We start from the raw sequence: 20,312 nt of genomic DNA, 5'->3' as shown, positions 1-20,312 counted from the left end.
TCTAGTCTACTCATCACTGACCAGCCGCGTCTTCAGCCTGTCAGAGACTTCTGGCTTCATTCTTTTCATCCCAAATACAATTTTTTTTTACATTTATATTAACATATTTCCATACAAATAACCCAAAGAAAGTTTAGTATTAGTTTTTAATTTTTAAATTTTATTTTATTTGTTTTTTTATACAGCAGGTCCTTATTAGTCATCAGTTTTATACACATCAGTGTATACATGTCAATCCCAATCTCCCAATTCATCCCCCCCCACCCCCCCGTGGCTTTCCCCCCTTGGTGCCCATACATTTGTTCTCTACATCTGTGTCTCAACTTCTGCCCTGCAAACCGGTTCATCTGTACCACCAAATACAGTTTATTGATCAGTTTTTAAACTCACAAAGCACAAAATATTTCTTTCCATTATGAGTTACTTAGCAATATGTATTAAATGAAAACTGTAGATTATCATTTTGAATGGATTTGATTTATATTCATTGAAATCATACAGTTCAACATTTCTAAAAAGAATTTGCAATGTTTATGTAATAAAATTATTAATATAGATATTACCATCAAAAAGTTACACACAAAAGGAAAAATAAGCAAAAATGTTGAGACAATCATAACTGCAGTGACTGAGCTTCAGAATTAGATCTCAGCTTCCCAAAACCATGGTAAAAAGATAATGGGGTAACAGGAAACATACAAAGCATTCACGATGGGAAGTATTTTTCCCCCCTGGGTTAAATTTAAAAGGAAAAATATCATTTGAATTTATGTATTTGAATTTAGTGGTTACCTAGTGGTAATCTTTCCAATATAAACTCATTGCAGACAAGGAAACATTTTTCTCATGTTTATTTCTTACAGTAAATCTTCAATATAAGCCAAAGGTATAAGATTTAAGTATAACTCAGTGAAAGTGTTTTCAGAGTAGTTTCAGTGAAAGAAGTTTCAGAGTAGTTCAGGGATCTAGCTTTCTGGCATTTAAAAACATAATCCAAGGCTCTATGTATTGCATACCTAAACTATTCAGAGGCCAGTATGTCTCTTAGGCTGTATTCCTTCACTGTTAGTTGTCACACCAGGGCTTTATGAAAGCCATGTAGGAGTTTGGATGGAAATAGTGAAAGATGAAAGTTTGCTTCTAAGATGCTGACTTCAGGTAAAGACCCACACATTTTTCACATTTTTGATGAAGCAACGAAATGCTTTTAATACTTTATATGATTCATGTTCTTTTGTTAAATCAAAATATTTATTAATTCAAAGAAACTACTATTCGTTCTGCTGTAGGTAACTACTGATTCTTGGGGGGAAAACGGTGTGTATGTGTATTTATATTTCTGTTTAATCATTGAACACTTGCCTGGTTAACTGAGCATCCTTTTGTCTGGTCTTTTGCTTCGAACTCAATTATTCCTTTAGTTCACAGTGACATGATAAATGTCAGTGATCTGAGTTAGCCTTGATTTTTAAGACTTCATTTTTTTTTGAACAGTTTTATGTTCATAGAAAAATTGAGGTACAGAGATTTCCCATGTACCCCTGTCCCCACACATGCATATTCTTTCCCACCATCAAATCCACCACCAAAGCGGTACATTTGTCACAACTGATGAACCTACACTGACATATCATAATCAGCCAAAGTCCATAGTCTACATCAGGATTCACCCTTAGTGTTGTATGTTCTATGGGCTTGGACAAGGCCTTCTTGATGTCAGATGATTGATCCATCATCATGACAGGTGGCATGGAAACTGAAAGGTACATTTGTTGTTTTTTAACTGTTATTTTTAAGAAGTATATCAAATGGAACTTAAAAACAATAAAATAAGACCAAGCCTATCTTATTCCAGATGGTGAACTGAAATGATCAGACCTGATCTATTTCTCCTAGTTCTGTTCACTATGAAACCTCTACAGAACAACTGATAAAAGAAGCAACCTGATAAAAAAAAAACACACACACACATTTACTGACACTTAAAAAAAAAAAGACTTCTCTACTTTAAAAAAAAAAAAAAATCACAGAATACATAGCACTCAGGTCTTATGCGTTTGGTCCAAAGGCAAATGATGACTGCTCGGTGACCTCCAGCAGCACATCTGACCTCCATCCTGGTGCTGGGGTTCGGTTTGCTCAGGGTGAGAAGAGCCTCAGAAGCCTCCCCTGGGACACTGTGTTATTGATGGATGTGCTTGTGGCCAAGTTGTGTCTCATGTGATGTGTCTGGGAGCAGATGTGCATATACTGTATAATGAAAAATCCCATTATACACTGTGATTTAAATCGAGAGTGTTAGAAGTCATTTTGTATCCACTCTGTTACTGTCTGTCTTAGTCTTGTTCAGATGTTTTGTAAGTCTTCTTAAATTGAAATTAGTTGATGTGTACCTTAAGAGCTTTTAAGTACCATTTATAGAGAGTTGTCTTACAATGCTGTGTTAGTCAGCTTGGACTGCCAAAGCAAAATGCCATAGACTGTGTGGCTGAAACAACAGAAACTTACTTCTCACCATTCAGGAGGTTGGAAGTTCCAGATCGAGGTCTGGCAAGGTTCGGTTTTCAGTGAGAACTCTCTTCCTAGCTTGCCTCTCTTCCTGATCACTGCAGTCCTCACGTGGCCTTTCCTCTGAGCATGTGAAGATAGAAAGCACTCTCTCACTTCCTCTTCTTATAAAGCCACCAATCCTATCGGTTTAGGGCCCTATCCTTATGGCCTCATCTAACCTTAATTATCTCCCAAAGGCCCTGTCTCTAAATACAGTCACGTTGAGGGTTTAGGGCTTGAATATGTGAATTCAGTCCATAGCAGATGCTAAAACAACAAAAAAAACTTGGTATAATTTCTGTTGACCAAAAAAAAAAAAAAAAAAAGAAAGAAAGAAAAAAGTAGGAAGTAAATCTGAGGGATCTTGTGAATGACCTATAATCATGGAACTCTTTAACAGTGAGAGGCATGGCTAGCCATCTGGGACATGTGATTTCTTTTGTAGCTTAAGCAGGATTTGGAGGTCCTTTCTAACCCAAAAATTCAATATTTTTAGGTAATAGCTCAATTATTGATTCTTAGTTATGGATAAATCAATTCCAAATATGCATGATTTTCTTTCATTATGCATTCTTTGTACATCCAGAGTACCTTGGGAAGTTATAATGGAAGAATCTGGCTGGCCTGAGTTTGTGTCCCAGCTTTTCTACTTACCAGCTGGGTAGCCTTCAGTTAGTTATGGTACCTCTTTGAGATTGCTTTTTGTCTATAAAATAATCATACTTACCTTGATGCATATACAGTCAGCCCTCTGTATCCACGGATGCAAGAACCCGTGGATATAGAGAGCCGACTGTTCATGCCATTTTATATAAGGGACTTGAGCATCCTTGGATTTTGGAATCCACGGGGGGTCCTGGAACCAATCCCCCGAGAATACCTAGGGATGACTCTATTAATGAGAATACAGGCTATCCTACTGTGTATGTGTGTATGTATATGTATATATATATGACAACACAGTAGTTTAGATATGAGAGGATGATAGGAATTTATCTGTGTCACACATATAATCCAGAGGTAAGCAGACCAGGGCTAGTAGGAGGCCTCCAACATCAACTTCAACAGAAACTTCCATCCCAGGGTGAAAGATGACAGCTCCAGCTCTTATTATCTCCCTCCAGTGGGAATGGAGAAAAGGTGAGAACAGCTCATTCACATTTACTTTTAGGGGCAGCATCCATGTGTCAATTCTGCTCACATCTCTTCCACCAGAGCTTAGATGTGTGGTTCTAGCAATCACAGAAGTTGGTTGAGAAGCATTGTCTCCAGCTAAATAGTGTTTTACTGACAATTTCTGCTTCACATTTGGCTATTGTAAAGATTAGAAATAATTTATTAATTTATTCACCTAACAGTGAATTGTGAAATATTATAACAAAGTGCCTAGCAAGGTGCCTTACACCTGGTAAGTACCAAGTTGGATCACCCTCCTTACTTTCCTCTAGCACCTTACTACTCAAAATGTGGTCCAGGGTCCAAGCATCACCTTGAAGCTTGTTAAAAATGTAGACTCTCAGCCCCAAGCCAGACCTACTGAATCAGATCCTGTGTTTTAATAGTTTAAGGAGCCTCCACAGCAGCATATTCTTTGTCTTTTATGGTACCTGCACGCTATGTTATCTTGAGCACTTACAATGTTGCTATGAGAATTAAATGAGATAATATGTATAAAATACTGTAAAATCTGTAACGTGCTTCATATCATTATTTAACTGTATATGTCTGAGGGAGAATAAAGTGAATCTTAAGTTATTGAAATGCCAAGATTTGGGAATCATTGGGTTTGGGGATTTTCCAATGTTGATAATGTCCCCTGATATTGTAATGCCATGTAAAAAAGGCATTTGTATTTTCAGAAGACGTGCTTGAATCACCTTGCACTGTCCTAGGTACAGAGCTTTTCTCTAATTATGTAGGAAGATGCTAGGCCCATCCTTCTAAAATGAGGGTTTTCAGTGTATTTTTTCATAACCATTATTCTTTCTTGACATCTAAATATTGCAGCTTATGTTCTTAATTATGTTACTACCTATACAGATTTTGATATCAAATGAACATGGAAATGATTCTTAAAAAGGTATCTGGAAAAACTGATTTAAAAAGCAGTAGGTTTATGGTATCAATTGCAACTATAGATGCTATACCTAATGCATTAAATATAAGCAGCCAATCCAGATTCCTATGTTAGTGTTGAGCTATTAGAAATTAGGAGAATCACCATTTCATGGACTTGTCTTCTCATCTGTAAATTGGGAAAGATGGTGTTTGTTCTGTCTCAAAGAGTTTTGGGAGCCATAACATGAGATCCTAGAAAAATGTAGCACATAGAAGATGATATTAATATCTAGTATTGTCAAAGTAGGAAGTATATGTGAACACGCATTGTGAAATAAGTATGTGAAAGTGCTTACTTAAATGTTTAGCAAACAAGCTTGCAGGCTGAGCTATGGCCTTGGTAGCCCCATCAGATTCTCAGTGTTCTTTGCTCCTGCTTCAAGTGGGTGGGACCCACTGAGAGACAAAGACTCACCCACTGTTTCTGCAGGTCAGTCGGGTTTCTGCACATGATACAAGCATGTTTAGGTGATGCACATCTGATGCATTCAGGGAAAAGCCTGGGTGTTAGAAGAAAACCAAGGAGCCAAGAAGCTCACAGAGGAGGGAAAGCTCTAAATGATGGATTTTCCTGGGTCACTGGGAGTTGTACCTTTGCTCTCCCGCCTGTGATGGGAAGGATGACTGTATTGGAAGAGATTTCTGCTGTGTCTTTAGAGGCAAGCACGCACATGCCCTGTGGGCTTGGGACTGATGCATTCAGAAAAAAGACTATGAGGCTTTTTATAGGTGTTGCATTTCATTCTGCATTCCTTCTCATTAGCATTCAGTAATGAAAGCTGAACTGTCAATTTGAGTGTCTCATCCTGGAGGGATAAACGTAAGAATATGACATACGTTTTCCTCAGGGACTTTCAGCTAATTGTAGAGATAGTAAACAATTTTATCAGAGAGGAAGGTAATAACTAACATTTGTACTCTAAAGTAGATTTTGCTATGTTGTGCCCACATTTAAAAATAATGCATATAGGGCTTCCCTGGTGGCGCAGTGGTTGAGAGTCCGCCTGCCGATGCAGGGGACACGGGTTTGTGCCCCGGTCCGGGAAGATGCCACATGCCGCGGAGCGGCTGGGCCCGTGAGCCATGGCCGCTGAGCCTGCACGTCCGGAGCCTGTGCTCCGCAACGGGAGTAGGTCACAACAGTGAGAGGCCCGCGTACCGCAAAAAAAAAAAAAAAAAAAAAAAAATCTATCCATATCTGCATGTATATCTATATTATATAGAAAAAAAGGCCCCAAATGGGCTGTACATTAAAATAAATGTTAATAGTGATGAGAATTCAAATTATTTTTTAAATTATTTTCAGTATTTTCTATATCTTCCTCAACAGATATATGTCGTTTATATAAGTCAATAACCGATTAAGCTTCTGAAGCCTCTGCAGCATTTTTTTTTTTTTTTTTTGCTGTACGCGGGCCTCTCACTGTTGTGGCCTCTCCCGTTGCGGAGCACAAGCTCCGGACGCGCAGGCTCAGCGGCCATGGCTCATGGGCCCAGCCGCTCCGTGGCACGTGGGATCTTCCTGGACCGGAGCACGAACCCGCGTCCCCTGCATCGGCAGTCGGACTCTCAACCACTGCGCCACCAGGGAAGCCCCATCTGCAGCATTTTTATACATGCTCTCTCATTTGATCCTCACCATCACCCTGGAGGTCGGTCACTCATAAACCTCAGTGTCATGGACATGAGAAATGGAGGACACAGACAGACAACTCAGGCACCAAGGAAGTTAAGTGCAGAGAGATTACGTGATACGTACAGCGTAGCACAGGTAGCAAATGGCGAAAGCAGGAAAAATGGAAGGAGAATCAGGAGTGCTTGAATGAAAGGGGACTGTAAAGATCCCTGGACATCATTAGGTTTAGGGCATGGCATGGCTTTTTATTTCAACCTGGCTCCCTAAACTGAGTCCTGGTTCAGTTTTTATCAGACTCAAAGTTAGGGTCACAGTGGCTATGTTCGGCTTTGAGACCAGACAGTCTGAGTTTGATTTCCAGCTGTAGCCCTGCCTCGCTAATTAACCTGGATGGTTAATTATGGACTCAGGGCCTCAGTTTACCCATCTGTAAAATGAGGCAAATACTACTACTAGTTACTGTAAGGATTAAATGAGTTCATACATGTGAGATCCTTTAAAAGTATATGGGACAATCTAAAGAGAAACACCTTTTTAATTGGTTAAATAAATAACAGATCATGAAGGAAAACCCTCATAAGAAGTGTATGGTCATAGGGAGGACTCAACAAATACTAGCTAATATCTTCCACATCTTCATCCGCATCGGTGCAGGGCTGATGAGGACCATGGAGGGTGGAAGGATATCTCTGTGGCTTTCAGAGAGACAACTACATTATCCTACTGCAGAGGCAGCAACTTTTGATCTTACAGGGCCTGGGACAAGATACAGAGGCTAGGTCAGTACAAATATATCTGACATTAAACTCTCAGTGACAGTATTATCATTTTGAGATATATAAACACAGATTGTAGTCATGATAGATTATGTTTCTTAATAGTTAGAAACATACTGATGTGTATCAAATGTGTATAGATGTATACCACCAAGTGCTGATAGCTATAGATCAGGAATGCACAAAGAATGATAAAGTTAATACAGAAATATGAGAAAGTTTGTGCTGGTATTATGGGATGGTTCAGCTCTCTATTCAAATCCATACCAACCCCTCCCTCTTTATTACAGATGTTTGGAATCTGTGTGTATACTTAGATGTTCTCTCTGATTTTACAAGGTGGTAAGGCAAGTGATTGCCGTTAAGTTAAGAAAGACTGTTTTGTCTTCGAAAGACCTTGACCATGAGTCTGAGCGTGGGGTGTACTGTAAGGGTTAATTCCCTCAGAACTGGAATTAGTCAGAGCTGTCCTATTGAAATAAGAGTACCTGCCTGCTGTTGACCCCCACTCAATGCATGAAACAATTGATTAATAATGTTGCTTTGTAAACATTGAGTTGGAGGCATTTCAAGGAGGTTTGCACCAACTGTCAGCATTGTTTATTGATAATAGATTGATGATTTGCAGCTGGTCTTGGTGAGACACTTGAAGGGCTCTGCTGTTGAGGCTGGTTACCTAGCAGGGATGTGTCTACAGGACCAGCAAAATATTAAAAAACACCAGCTAGGACTCTATCCCGGAAGTGGCCTGAAATACTGCGGGTTGAGTTTAGAAGATTACTCAGAGAGAATGTATGATGGAATCCTCATGGCTTTGCTCTCCTATTCCTAATTATACTGAGTCCTTCAGTTTTCACACAGGTAGTTTGTTGAAATCCCCAAATACTGGGGGGCCAGAACCTGTCATAAACATCCCTTCTCCCGCTTCTTTTCCAAAACATGTGAAATGTGTTTCTTTGTCATGTTTTACAGACCCCCTGGCTGTGGAATACAAGACACTGCTGGTACAACTACCCCTATCAGGTAAGGACACATTACCGTCTGGGTTTTTACACATGTAAAGTCCCTTTCTTAGGTCAGCGCCATGGTTTCAGGCAGGTCCCAGCAGGTTGGGCAGCCACTTCGCTTGCCCCCCCGCCGTACCCCCTGCTGCTTGATGGTGGACACAGCCTAGTGAGAGAGGTAGTTTGTGTTAGAATCAAAGCTTGAGCAGATGGAGGAAGTGTGGAAGGTGCATTTGCTGGAGAGTAAGATACAATCACTTCAGAAGGTGGATAATTCCTTTTCTTTCTTTTTTTTTTTTTTTTGCGGTATGCGGGCCTCTCACTGTTTTGGCCTCTCCCATTGCGGAGCACAGGCTCCGGACGCACAGCCTCAGCGGCCATGGCTCACGGGCCCAGCTGCTCCGCGGCATGTGGGATCTTCCCGGACCGGGCATGAACCCGTGTCCCCTGCATCAGCAGGCGGACTCTCAACCACTGCGCCACCAGGGAAGCCCGGATAATTCCTTTTCTAACAGCCAGTCTGCTTTGGGTCACTGAGGACCGGATAACAGCCCTGGCCTGTCTCGGCACCTGGCGGGCAGAGCTCAAGGGAGGGGCTGGAGCTGGCGTGCTGAGTTTGGTTCACTCTGTGGCTTAGGAGCGGCCTCTAAAGATGTAAATAAAGCACTATTTCCTTGAACTCAGAAAAATGGGCTTGTCCCATTACATGTAGACAAAAATAGCATCATTGAAAATGAGCTTAAAATCATATCCCAGACAGGGAGCATTTCAGATCCCTGCCCACAGACATACCTTTGCCTCTGTCCATGAATTCAGTAATATTAGCATGTGTTGTGGTCCCTAGCTCAGTTACTATTGGAATATTAAAGCTGGGACTGTTCTCGAAATTTCTTGCTGAAACATTTCTAGAATTTCTAGTTCATTTGGGATATATTATTTAAGGGAAACAAATACAACCAGGTATTTTAGTGATAAAGAGACGGACATTGTGATAAGCAATTTGGATTTTTGAGTTTGGGATTCTTTGGGTTGTCTTTTTAGATGCGTTTGGTCTAACAAAGTTAATGGGAGCAGGTGTGCCCTGCAAGTTCTCTGCAAGTTGCAATAGCGGGTAGGGTTTGGTGTTGGCTACCCCTCGAGTAGGTTCAAGGCTAGGGACATGTCGAAATGGGGATTCCAGTTTGCATTTCCATCTCTTTCATGTAGTGTATTCAAATTAAGAAAGACTAAATCAGCAACATGACATGGTCAGAGAGAGCTGAACATTCCAGGGCTATCTGATCAAGACTAAAGCAACGTTGAAAGCAATGACTTACTGTACACACTTGTAATTCACAGGCCCAACTGCTGTTTACTATCTTAAATACTTGGAATATTGTCATTTACCCCTCTCTTTGTGCCCTGCAATGGTGTACTGAGTGGAGAGGATCCTGTCCTCCTGTGTTTTGTCGACAAAGATGAATGAGGGGGACAACTGTTTTTCTTGATGTCCGCGCTTAGAGTTGGTAGTCAAGTGATTGCTCACTTCTTGCGAAAGTCACTTATTATGCTGCTATTGGTTTACAAAGCATTTCAGTTTCAACACCTTGTGTGCAGCGGTGTGGAGGTGTTCATGTAATGAGTTTCAGAGGTCTTTCATTCATTCTGGGAAAGCAAGTTGTTTCATTACAACTCAATGAAACAATTAAAAACAACTCATCAAAAATGGTTTTTTAAAACTCTGTTTTGTTTTTATGGATTTATGTGCAAAATAAATATTACTGACTTCCACTGCTTCCCTGAGCTTCTCCCCATTCCTGGACCTGTGAGGCAGGTAGAGCAGGTGTTACCTCCATTTTCCAATAAGTAAACGAAGGCCCTACTGAAGCTGTGGAGCGGGGACTCAAACTCAGATTCCCTGGCTGGGCGCCTAGTCTGGTATCTCTTAGCAGCTTCCTTGTCCCCCTGACCTTTTAATAAATGTTTTTGAATTATCTTTTTTTTTTTAATATTTACAATGTACAGAACATTTCCTAAAGACAAGAAAGCTCCAATTAAGGCAGAATTTGAAACTATGTCTCAGTGACCCATAGAGTACTCCAGTTTCTTTCACCTTCCCTGGTCCCTGTGCTGTGGAATCTCACAGGAGTTGTCCAGAGTCACTCTTTCCGTGTATATGTTAGAATTTTTTTTCAGGTTGCCTAAAGGAATCTTTAGAGACTCATGTCTAAGTACCATAAATGCAATTGTTAAAATGAGTGGTGAATCGGGTACCAATGCCAAACGTTCATACTGATTGACACTTTTTTAGTTGGAGATGAAACAAAGCTAATGACATCAAGCTGTGGATTACAGGCGTCCTTCAAAGCTCCCTTATCCACAGAGAGAATGGGGCCAGAATTTGTGGAGGCGTAAGACAATGTCACTTTTCAGTACTGAGCTTGAGATGTTTGACACACAGATTTGGTTTCCTATTAATTATTAATCTTGCCTTTTTCTCTTTGATCCTCAGCCACTCACGCCTGACCTTCACTACTATTATATCCTGGAGCTGTCGTTTTATTGGTCTTTAATGTTTTCCCAGTTCACTGATATCAAAAGAAAGGTAAGAGTGGGTGTGTTGTAAAGGGATTGTAAACAGGTGTCTTTCATGGCCCTAGGCAGATGGATATAGAGTCTCAAAGGCACTCACTTCTGTTCTCCCATCAGTACTGCATTAGTACAACTTTCGGCATTATTACAGAAAATTCTCTACTTTTGTTTGTGCTGTTTTATATTTTATTCCCATTGTCTCTTCACTCTCCCCCCCCCTCACCAAACCTAGTGTTCTTTTCTCCATGAAAAAGTATAACAGTGAATCTTAACAGCATTAATTTCCTCTCAGTCTGATTCACAAGTCCCTTTGTTCTCCAAATTAAAGAAGAAAAATTGGGGCTTCCCTGGTGGCGCAGTGGTTGAGACTCCGCCTGCCGATGCAGGGGACACGGGTTCGTGCCCCGGTCCAGGAGGATCCCACATGCCGCGGAGCGGCTGGGCCCATGAGCCATGGCCGCTGAGCCTGCGCGTCCGGAGCCTGTGCTCTGCAATGGGAGAGGCCACAACAGTGAGAGGCCCGTGTACCACAAGAGAAAAAAAGAAGAAAAATTGTATCTGTAGCTCCTGGGGAGAGAGTAAAATCTCAGTGTTCCAGCCCTATAGAATGAAGATTTCCCCAATTAAAGAGTTATCTAATGTCAAAATACATTAGGAAAACACAGCATTCCTAAGCGAACTGTGGTCTGGTTTTCACCCCTCCCCTCCGCTGGAATAGCTTTTGCTGAGGGTACTCTTAACCTCTTAAGTGTTAGACCCACTCATTCTAGTTCTCATCCTACCAGCTTCTGGGCAGAATTGGCGCTTTTGGCTATTCACTTTTTTTTTTTTCCGTGAAGCTATTTTCTCCAGGTTCCCATATTTGGATCATTCCTTCAAGTCATCTTTGCTGGTCTCCACCCCAGTGCCCCGTGCTCTGCATACTTGCGTGCACCAGGGTCTGGTCCTAGATTACAGGACATCATCTCCCTGGGTGATCCAGGTTCATACCCTCCAGCACTGTCAACCATAACTTCTATACCAATAACTCCCAAATGGTTCTCTCCTGTCCCAAATCCTCTCTGGGTCCACACTTCCGCAAATCTAATCATAAGTGATAGTATTGTGTTCTTCTTGTTATTTTATCATTTAATCCTCACAACCGCCCGAAGACTGATCACTTGTTATTACTTATTATTTATAAGTAATAATAAGTAATAACTGATCACTTATTATTTATTTATTTTCCTTTTATTATCACTTATTATTTATTTTCCTTTTATGAATGAGGAGACTGAACCTTACACAGTGCTCCCGACCGAACACATCATCTTGTCCTAGTCTTGTTCTTCCTCCAGTAATCTTTATCACAGGCAGTCATAAAGCTAGACGTTTTCCTTCGCTCTCCTCTTTGCCACCCCTTGTACCTACTTCCTTAGTATCACTGACACGTTTAGAGTCCTCTTTACTTTGGCTTAATCTGTTACAACGGCCTCTTAAATGGCACTCCTATCTAAATAGTCATTCTTGTCTTCCTGCCATCTAAGAGTTCTGTTTCTCAAACCTCAAGTCAAAGCCAAACTACTTGGAGTGATATTCAGGGTTGTCACCACGATTCAAACCCACCTCTGTAGTTTTATCGCCCACCCTTCTCTCCCTCTTTTGACACACACACATGTCTTAGTTACAGATATCTTCTCACCATTGTTCAAACACATTTTTTCCCCATAACATCTTTGTTTTTTACAAGACCTTGCCTGTGGCTAGAATCTACTCTATTCCCCTTCCTCCTAGACCAGACCAAGCCCCAAAGCAGTCTCTTCTTTGAAGCCTTCTTCATTCCCATGGTTTTTGACCACTTCTTCCTCTGTGTTTAGTTTACCAGTGCCCAATACTTACCATATTATACTTTTTAATGGTATGGTGACCTGCCTGTCTCCCTTCACCAGACTTGGAGGCAAAGAGCAGGATATGTTCATCTTTGTATCTCTCGTGACTGTCAATGCACCTGCTTATGGTGGGGCTCAGTAAGTTTAGGGTGAATGAATAAAGGGACTCATCAGAATGTCTTCTCCCTTACTCATGGATATCTCCCAGGCTCCTTTGCAAACAGGACTGTGCATTGTGATAGAACACAATACTATAACATTCCATTTCTTGGTTACATGGGTAATCTGCCAAATTGCAAGATATCCATGTGGCAGCTGAAAAGCGTTTAGGAGTCTACAGCCCTCGTACCTGCATCGCCTCCCCAGGTACGCTCCTGCCACTCTCCTATGGCAGTGGCTTACTTGGTTGGCAAAAGGCTGTCTTTCCTGACAGCATGGTCTTAATGTGGTATATGTCACCTGATTCTCAGAAGTGGATGGTCCCTGCAAGAGCTAAGGCTTAGGCATAGCAGATAACTCATTGACACACAAAGTTTGTGGTTCCCTTACTCGTTGCGCCAAATGCTCTGGGTCCATTTCTCAAAACGTTTAAAGATCCTTTAGTGATGATATGCCAATTAGATCTCGTCTCTCTTATATGAGAAGCCTTGTTCATTCCTGTGGTCAATACTTGTAGACTGATGGTCTCCACTGTGCCAGGCCCATTGTGCATTTTATTTATTTATTTTTGAAATCCTTAGTTGTGGGAAAAATGCAAAACATAAAATTTACCATCTTAACCATTTTTAAGTGTGTAGTTTAGTAGTGTTACTCACATTCGTGCTGTTGTGCAACCAGTTTCCAGAACCCCTTTCATCTTGTAAAACAAACTCTGTATCCATTAATCAACAGTTCCCCATTCCCTCCTCACCCAATCTCTACTCCTGGCAACCACCATTCTACTTTCTGTCTCTATGAATCTGACGACTCTGCGTACCTTATTTAAGTGGAGTCACACTGTATGTGTCCTTTTGTGACTGACGTATTTCACTTAGCATAATGTCTTATTCATCATGTTGTAGCATGTGTCAGAATTTCCTTCCTTTTTAAGGCTGAAGAATACAGATTGTATTTTCTTTTGAGGAGCATTTTTTTCCAGGTAGTCACAGAAAACAGTTGTATAACAAAGAAGGAGTCTTGACTATTCTTCTGGTCTTGTAGTTGGCAAAATTGATGTCCGATGAACTTATGTAAAATTTTCAAGGTTGTGCAATGTGGGAATCAATTAGAGCCCAAGTTTACCAAGCGAAGTTCCATGATTCACTCATAGATGTGATATTGTCCACAATTCTTGCCTTGTGTTGCCTGGCCATGCTCCTGACATTAGAGATAGTAGGCCTTCTGCAGTTCTTTGCCATTTTATGAGTTTCTCTTTTGCTTAATGAGAATTAGGGATGCCATCTCAAGTCAAAGAGATTAATGAAGGCAAAACTGACTGTTACTGGGCCCCCAAGAGCCTAGTCCTAGGGAGCCGTTGCTGCACCAGAAGTCACCAAGCCCCTCTGCTTGCTTGAGCCTCCTAACATGCATTTACCATGTCTTTTCACTGAGCCACGAGGACTCATAGAGGCTCTGTTGTTTTAAGCCAAATGACCATCTTCTTAATAGTTACTATAAGTGGATTATTTTCAAGCGTCTAAGTGTATAATTTTCTATGGTTTTAACTTACCTTGCATCAGTGTAGAGAAGGCCTTCAAAAAGGGGCATTTTTGCAGTGAGGTCCACGGAATTGATTCAGACCTGTACATATTGTCAAGGTTTATAAATTAATGATACATACGTTTTCCTGGTCAACGCTAATAGCTTATTGTAGCCATCTGGCACCCCTCCCTTCTTCCCTTGGTCCGAGTACCTTTGCAGGTTCATGGTGCAGCTGGCTTATTCTTGTTTCTTGCACAAAATGGGAATTTGGCTACTACTGTACGTGCTTGTTACTCCACACAGGTTTTAATAAGGAAGGCCTTCTCCTCTGTTGCCACCTCTCATTAATGAGTTGTAGCCCATGCTTTTCTCCTTCGCATCTTGCTGACTGTCACTGCAGTTCCCTGGTGGCTCCCTCCTCACTGCCCTCCCACCCAGAGGACCTGCCATTCCAGCCATCAGGGAGGATTTATGGTATATTCTCCTGCCAAATACATCCCCACCTTCTATGTTGCAACTGTTAACTAAACCCTCACCCTCTAAAAACAGCCCGCCTCCTAATTATAGAATAGAGATGTTTGAAGACATCCATTGACAACAGAGCATGGAAATCAACTTCTGAAGGCTATCCGTAGGGTTGTTAAATAGAAAGGTTTTAGGGGGGGCTTCCCTGGTGGCGCAGTGGTTGAGAGTCCGCCTGCTGATGCAGGGGACACGGGTTCGTGCCCTGGTCTGGGAAGATCCCACATGCCGCAGAGCGGCTGGACCCGTGAGCCATGGCCGCTGAGCCTGCGCGTCCAGAGCCTGTGCTCTGCAATGGGAGAGGCCACAACAGTGAGAGGCCTGCGTACCGCAAAAAAAAAAAAAAAAGGTTATAAAAATATTTCTACAGTTGCCTTATTAAATGACAATGAACTTGAACAGCCATTTTCAAATAGCCACCAGAATTCATAAACGTTTGATCCAAATGCACGCCTCCAGCTGTTAGAATCAGTACCTTAAAATATGAAGTTCAGAAATAACTCTCAGTGACTTAATTGGTTCATGAGTCTTTCTAAAAATGGCTTTTATATTCACAAACTCTTCCCCTCTAGAAACGTCCTAGTATTGCCATCTTTTTTTTTTCTTTTAAGTGCTCTGTTTCCAAATAGAATCTGGAGTTTAAAAATGATGGTGGGATAGGAAGGATGGGAGGGAGGGAGATGCAAGAGGGAAGAGATATGGGAACATGTGTATATGTATGGCTGATTCGCTTTGTTATGGAGCAGAAACTAACACACCATTGTAAAGCAATTATACTCCAATAAAGATGTAAAAAAAAAAATGATTGGAGAACTTTCATCCCTGTGGTGACAGAATGCACTGTCTCTTGATCATTTCCAGGGTTGGTACTTATTTGGTCAGTGACGATATACATACTGTTAATCTCCGCAGAGGGAAGGGACTAGCTAAGATGTAGTCATTTAATATAATGGAATTAACATTTAAGTATTCCATTATATGCCACCAAGGTATATATATATATATATCTTTGAAGATTTTTCTTTCCTTCCTTACTTTTTACTTCTTTTTTCTGTCCATTCCTCTCCTTCCTTCCCTTCCTTTCTTCCTCCCTTCTTTTGTAAAATGAAATAGTTAAGGTACCTTATTCAAAAACAATAGGTATATTCTTGGGATTCACTATTGTTTGAATCACCTTTTATTTCCCAAGGCTTAATATTTATTAAGATTCTGTCTTTTAGCACCTGTTTACCATGAGTATTTCTCCCGTACATCTACATTTTCTAATGGAAGCTAATAAATATGACTGTGATGGAGCTCAGAACAGCTTGCTTGTATCCAAGCCCTGTGTCCCTTTTAACTAAGCTGCTGTTGGGCTTGATGGCCTGGGTCCTTGGCCAGTGAACCTTGCTTGTGTTCGGGGTCCTTTGCAGGAAATCATCTATGGCCGAGTTCCAGGGCCCAGTGGGTGAAATCAGCTTGTTGCTCTTTTGGTCTTTAACCTGAGAGAAAATCTACATCTCATAAAAGATCCCTAACAGAGAGAGAAGATGATGATTAAGTTTAGCAAGAAACTTATTGACAGGCTTGTGTTTGCTCTTTAGTAACTTGCATAGAAAATAACCGGTGTTCATTGCTATGAGCGCTTCAGCTGCCTTTTGAGGGCCTGCCATGCTCCAGATCTTTCCTGCTTCAATTAGCTTTAGGGTAAAAAAAAGAAAAAAAAAAAAAAATGCATGTTTTGATAATTTAATAAGGAAGCAGTATGGCATAGAATTAAATAAAACAGTATCCGTGAAACCATCTAGTACAATGCTTGACAGAGCTCAGAGCAGTACCTAGCACATAATGACCAAAATTGGGTTGAATCAAAACACAGTGCTAAGACCAGAAACAAATCAAAAAGCCTCCCAAACTAGTGCTCACAAATTTTCGTATTTTTGGTCAATTAAAGTGAACAAAATTAATTAGGAAAAGGGACTAACTTAAGGTTGCCAACCTTTTACTTTTCCTAGTAAGGAAATTTTAAAAGTACCTACCACTTACTACCATCAGTTCATAAAAGAAAGAACATGTTAATATTTTAAAGGAGAAAAGGCACCTTGTAATAAAGGCCAATCCTTTCCATTTATCATTATGAAAAAGGTTTTATTTCTCTCATTTTGTTCTAGACTGGAGAAAAATTATGGGTAATATGGCTTCTTAGAGGTTAAAATCATGGGCTCTGGAGTCCATCTACCTGCCCAGCACCACTTCTACTTTGGTGTGACCTTCAGCAAGTTACTTTCCCTCTCTGTACCTTTGTGTCCTGATCCAAAGAATAGAGTTCATATAACTGACCTCATGGGAGTGTTGAGAGCATAAATAAGTGACACATGCTGTTGAAACAGTGCTTGGCACATAACAAATGCACCATGTATGTCAGCTGTTAACTGTAATCATTAATATGATTCACCAGATATTGCCAGCTCTCTACTCTCAGGCACATGGAGGATGGTACTCAGCCTTGCCCCTTCTTGTGGTTGGATGGGGCCATGTGACTGGTAGGCTGTAAGCAGAACTGACTCCAGTCAGTAATGTAATGTAATTGCTGGTGTGAGACCCACTAGAGTCTCTTTTCCCCTCTAGTACAGAGATTGGTAACATTTGAGATGGAGGCTGCTCCATCAGTCTGGGTCCCTAAGTGATGGTGATAAACAGAGTGCCCTTTGTCCAGCCAGTTGGTAACATGTAGTAAATAAGAAACAGGCCTTTGGTATAAACCACTGAGATTTTAAGGGCTTTCTTTTTGCCTCATAACCTAGCTTATCCTGACTGTGCAGCTGTTATTAATAAGCTGGCTGATTATCATCTCCTAGAACAATTTTTGGAAATCATTTGTCTGTATAGCAGTTCTCAAAGTGTGGTCTGCAGACACCTGGAGATTTCTGAGACCCTTTCAGGAGATCTGCAACATTAAAACTGACTTCATAATAATACTAGAATGTCATTTGCCTTTCTTACTGCATTGAAATTTGCACTAATTGTGCAAAAGTAACAGCAAAACTGCTAGCAGTGGCACCAAACAGTATGAGTAGTTTTGTGTTCCTCGCTGCCGTGTGCTTGCAGGAAGAAAAAAAATGTCAGTTTCACTTGACAGTGCTCTTGTTGAAGCAGTGAAAAGTGTTAATCTGATTAAATCTCTATTCTTGAGTATACATTTTAAAAATTAGTTTGTGTGATGAAATGGGAAGGAGGCATAAAGAGCTTCTGTGGCAGAACACTGTACAGTGTGCTCAAGAAAAATCATGTGTAGTTAGTGGTTTGCATTGAGGGATGTACTAGCTGCTTTTTTCCCCTAAAGAATCTCATTTTTACTTGAAAGAATGGCAAACTATGTTTATTCCAACTTGTGTATTTGGTAGACGCATTCTTGAGAAGCACAAAGTGAACTTTTCAAGGTTGTTTCAAGTAAAACCATTGACATTATTTGTTGTCAATGATACAACTCAAGCTTTGAAGAAAAAAATAGATTTTTAGAAAAGCTTATGTCCAACAGCAAGACCTTGATAGCGTCTCAATACTTAAAGACTTTTCTCATGAGATTGATAGTGATGTTAGTAAATGTGATTTTTAAAATACTATGTGACAATCTGTCTCATTAACTCCGTGAGCCAGTATTTTCCAAGTGACAATGCATGATGCTCCAGAATTATGCCTGAGTGAAAGATCCACTCGAAGGTCAAGACAGACCAAAGGATTTTATGGAATAGAATATGAAAAGTTTATTGATATAGTTTTCAATTCCACATTGCAACTAACCTTTAAGAATATCCCTCTTGTCGAGTTTTGGTACAGTATCAAGAAAGAATATCCTTAACTATCTGAAAAGACTATTAAGGTACTTCTGCCTTTTCCAACTGTGTGATACCAGATTTTCTTTATATACTTTAACCAAAATAACAGGGAAACATATTGAATATATATGCAGTGATGAGAATCCAACATGAGTCAGACATCAAAGAGATTTGCAATCATGTAAAACAAGGCTACTCTTCTCATGATTTTTTTTTTAATTTTGGAAAATATTTTTCGTAAATATATTATGTTAATTAATATATAATGAACTTCATTTAAAATAAATGAATAAATGTGTTTTACATGTTTTTTAAATTTCTCAGTTTCCATATCCAATGTGGTAAATACCGATAGATATGACCCACATAAACAAACACTTTCTGGTGTCCTCAATAATTTTTAAGAATATAAAAGACTCCTGAGACCAAAACATTTGAGAACTGCTCATCTAGATTATTTTTAAGTCTCTCCTAAGGAGATGACTCTCGGGTAGTGCCTCAGATTGTATCAGCGTCTCTTTTCTTTGCTTGAAAAGCTAAAATCATGCCAGATGACATCTGAACATCCCGAGAGGGATGGAGGATGATGTAGAATTCTCTCTGTGTAACCCCAGTGCTGCTACTTGCAGACACAGGCAGGCAGGCCACTTAACCTCTCTTTCACAGAGGCACCAAAGTGTTCTGTGTGTCCACTTGTGACTGGAGTAGCAATATCCTGCCCTCGAAGCTTAGGTTTCTTCCGAGGCAGATATTCCTGACTCTGGGTCCTCTGTCCTGTTTCTCTCTCACTACAGTGACTTCAGAATCAAAGAAGGGAAGAAGAGGCAGTTCATTTTAGTAAGCCACCATTTGTGATCAAAGCATTGCAACCTAGGGCTGTGTGCAGGCTGGTGGGCCAACAATTTGTGATCAAAGCATTGCAACCATTTGTGATCAAAGCATTGCAACCTAGGGCTGTGTGCAGGCTGGTGGGCCAACAATGGAACAGCATTGTCTGGGAAAGAAAAAATATTGTATGGGGCAATTTTATGAGATTTTATTCAAAGGCTGCCTCAACTAGTAGCTTATTCCAGCAATCAAACTCCCAGGTGCCTGGCCAGACGAGAGGCTCTTAAGTGTCTTTAGATCTCACAGTTAGATGACCAGCCCCCGGACAGCCCTGGGGCAGTGCAGTGGCACATACTGCTCTCCAGGGCATGAAGGGTGACAGCAGGAACCTCTTCTTCCAGCATGGTGCAAGGGGCCACATCATCACCACATTACAGAGAGACGACTCCCAGGCCCACACAATGCTGCTGGTCCAGGGCTCTGGGTCCTTAAGTCTGGGGCCTCAGGGATCCCACCCTCTCTCAGGAAGTGCCACTGATGCTTGGAAGGTATCACTTTCATTGGGAGATTTAGTCATTCTGCTTCCTTTGGGGGGTTTTCCATAAGTCATCCTAGGAGTCTTGGGAAAACACCTACTTTGGCTTGTTATGGCTCTAACTCCCTGACTTGGTGAATTTCCTCCATTTCTATCCCCTTAAATATAAACAGACCCATCTCATATCGTTCTCTTTGGCCTCCCAAGAGGAGGAAGCTCTTCTACTCATGGCTAATCCTCACCTTTGCTCTTGATCCCCCTTTTCTTCCTGTCTTCTAGAAGTGACCTTGTTCTATTTGGTAGTCTCTCACTTACATGTGTTTTCAAAAGTGTCTTTGGGAGAGGACCTTCAAGATGGTGGAGGAGTAAGACGTGGAGATCACCTTCCTCCCCACAAATACATCAAAAA

The 20,312-nt window shown here is 40.9% G+C and overlaps 1 protein-coding gene across 2 annotated transcripts in view; it reads left to right on the top strand.

Moving 5' to 3' along the window:
- The window catches only part of CERS6 (ceramide synthase 6), a 318,459-nt gene that overhangs the window by 233,261 nt on the left and 64,886 nt on the right, over positions 1–20,312 (top strand). For both annotated transcript variants that reach the window (XM_060152714.1, XM_060152713.1), the window contains exons 5-6: positions 8,053–8,103; positions 10,576–10,668. In XM_060152714.1, the coding sequence (XP_060008697.1) occupies positions 8,053–8,103; positions 10,576–10,668 (144 nt within the window). The remainder of the gene's footprint in view (positions 1–8,052; positions 8,104–10,575; positions 10,669–20,312) is intronic.

This window comes from Lagenorhynchus albirostris, chromosome 6 (genome assembly GCF_949774975.1).
Source record: "Lagenorhynchus albirostris chromosome 6, mLagAlb1.1, whole genome shotgun sequence".
Taxonomy (NCBI): domain Eukaryota; kingdom Metazoa; phylum Chordata; class Mammalia; order Artiodactyla; family Delphinidae; genus Lagenorhynchus; species Lagenorhynchus albirostris.
Note: the sequence above shows the minus strand (reverse complement) of the source record. Positions and strands in the feature narration are given on the sequence as shown.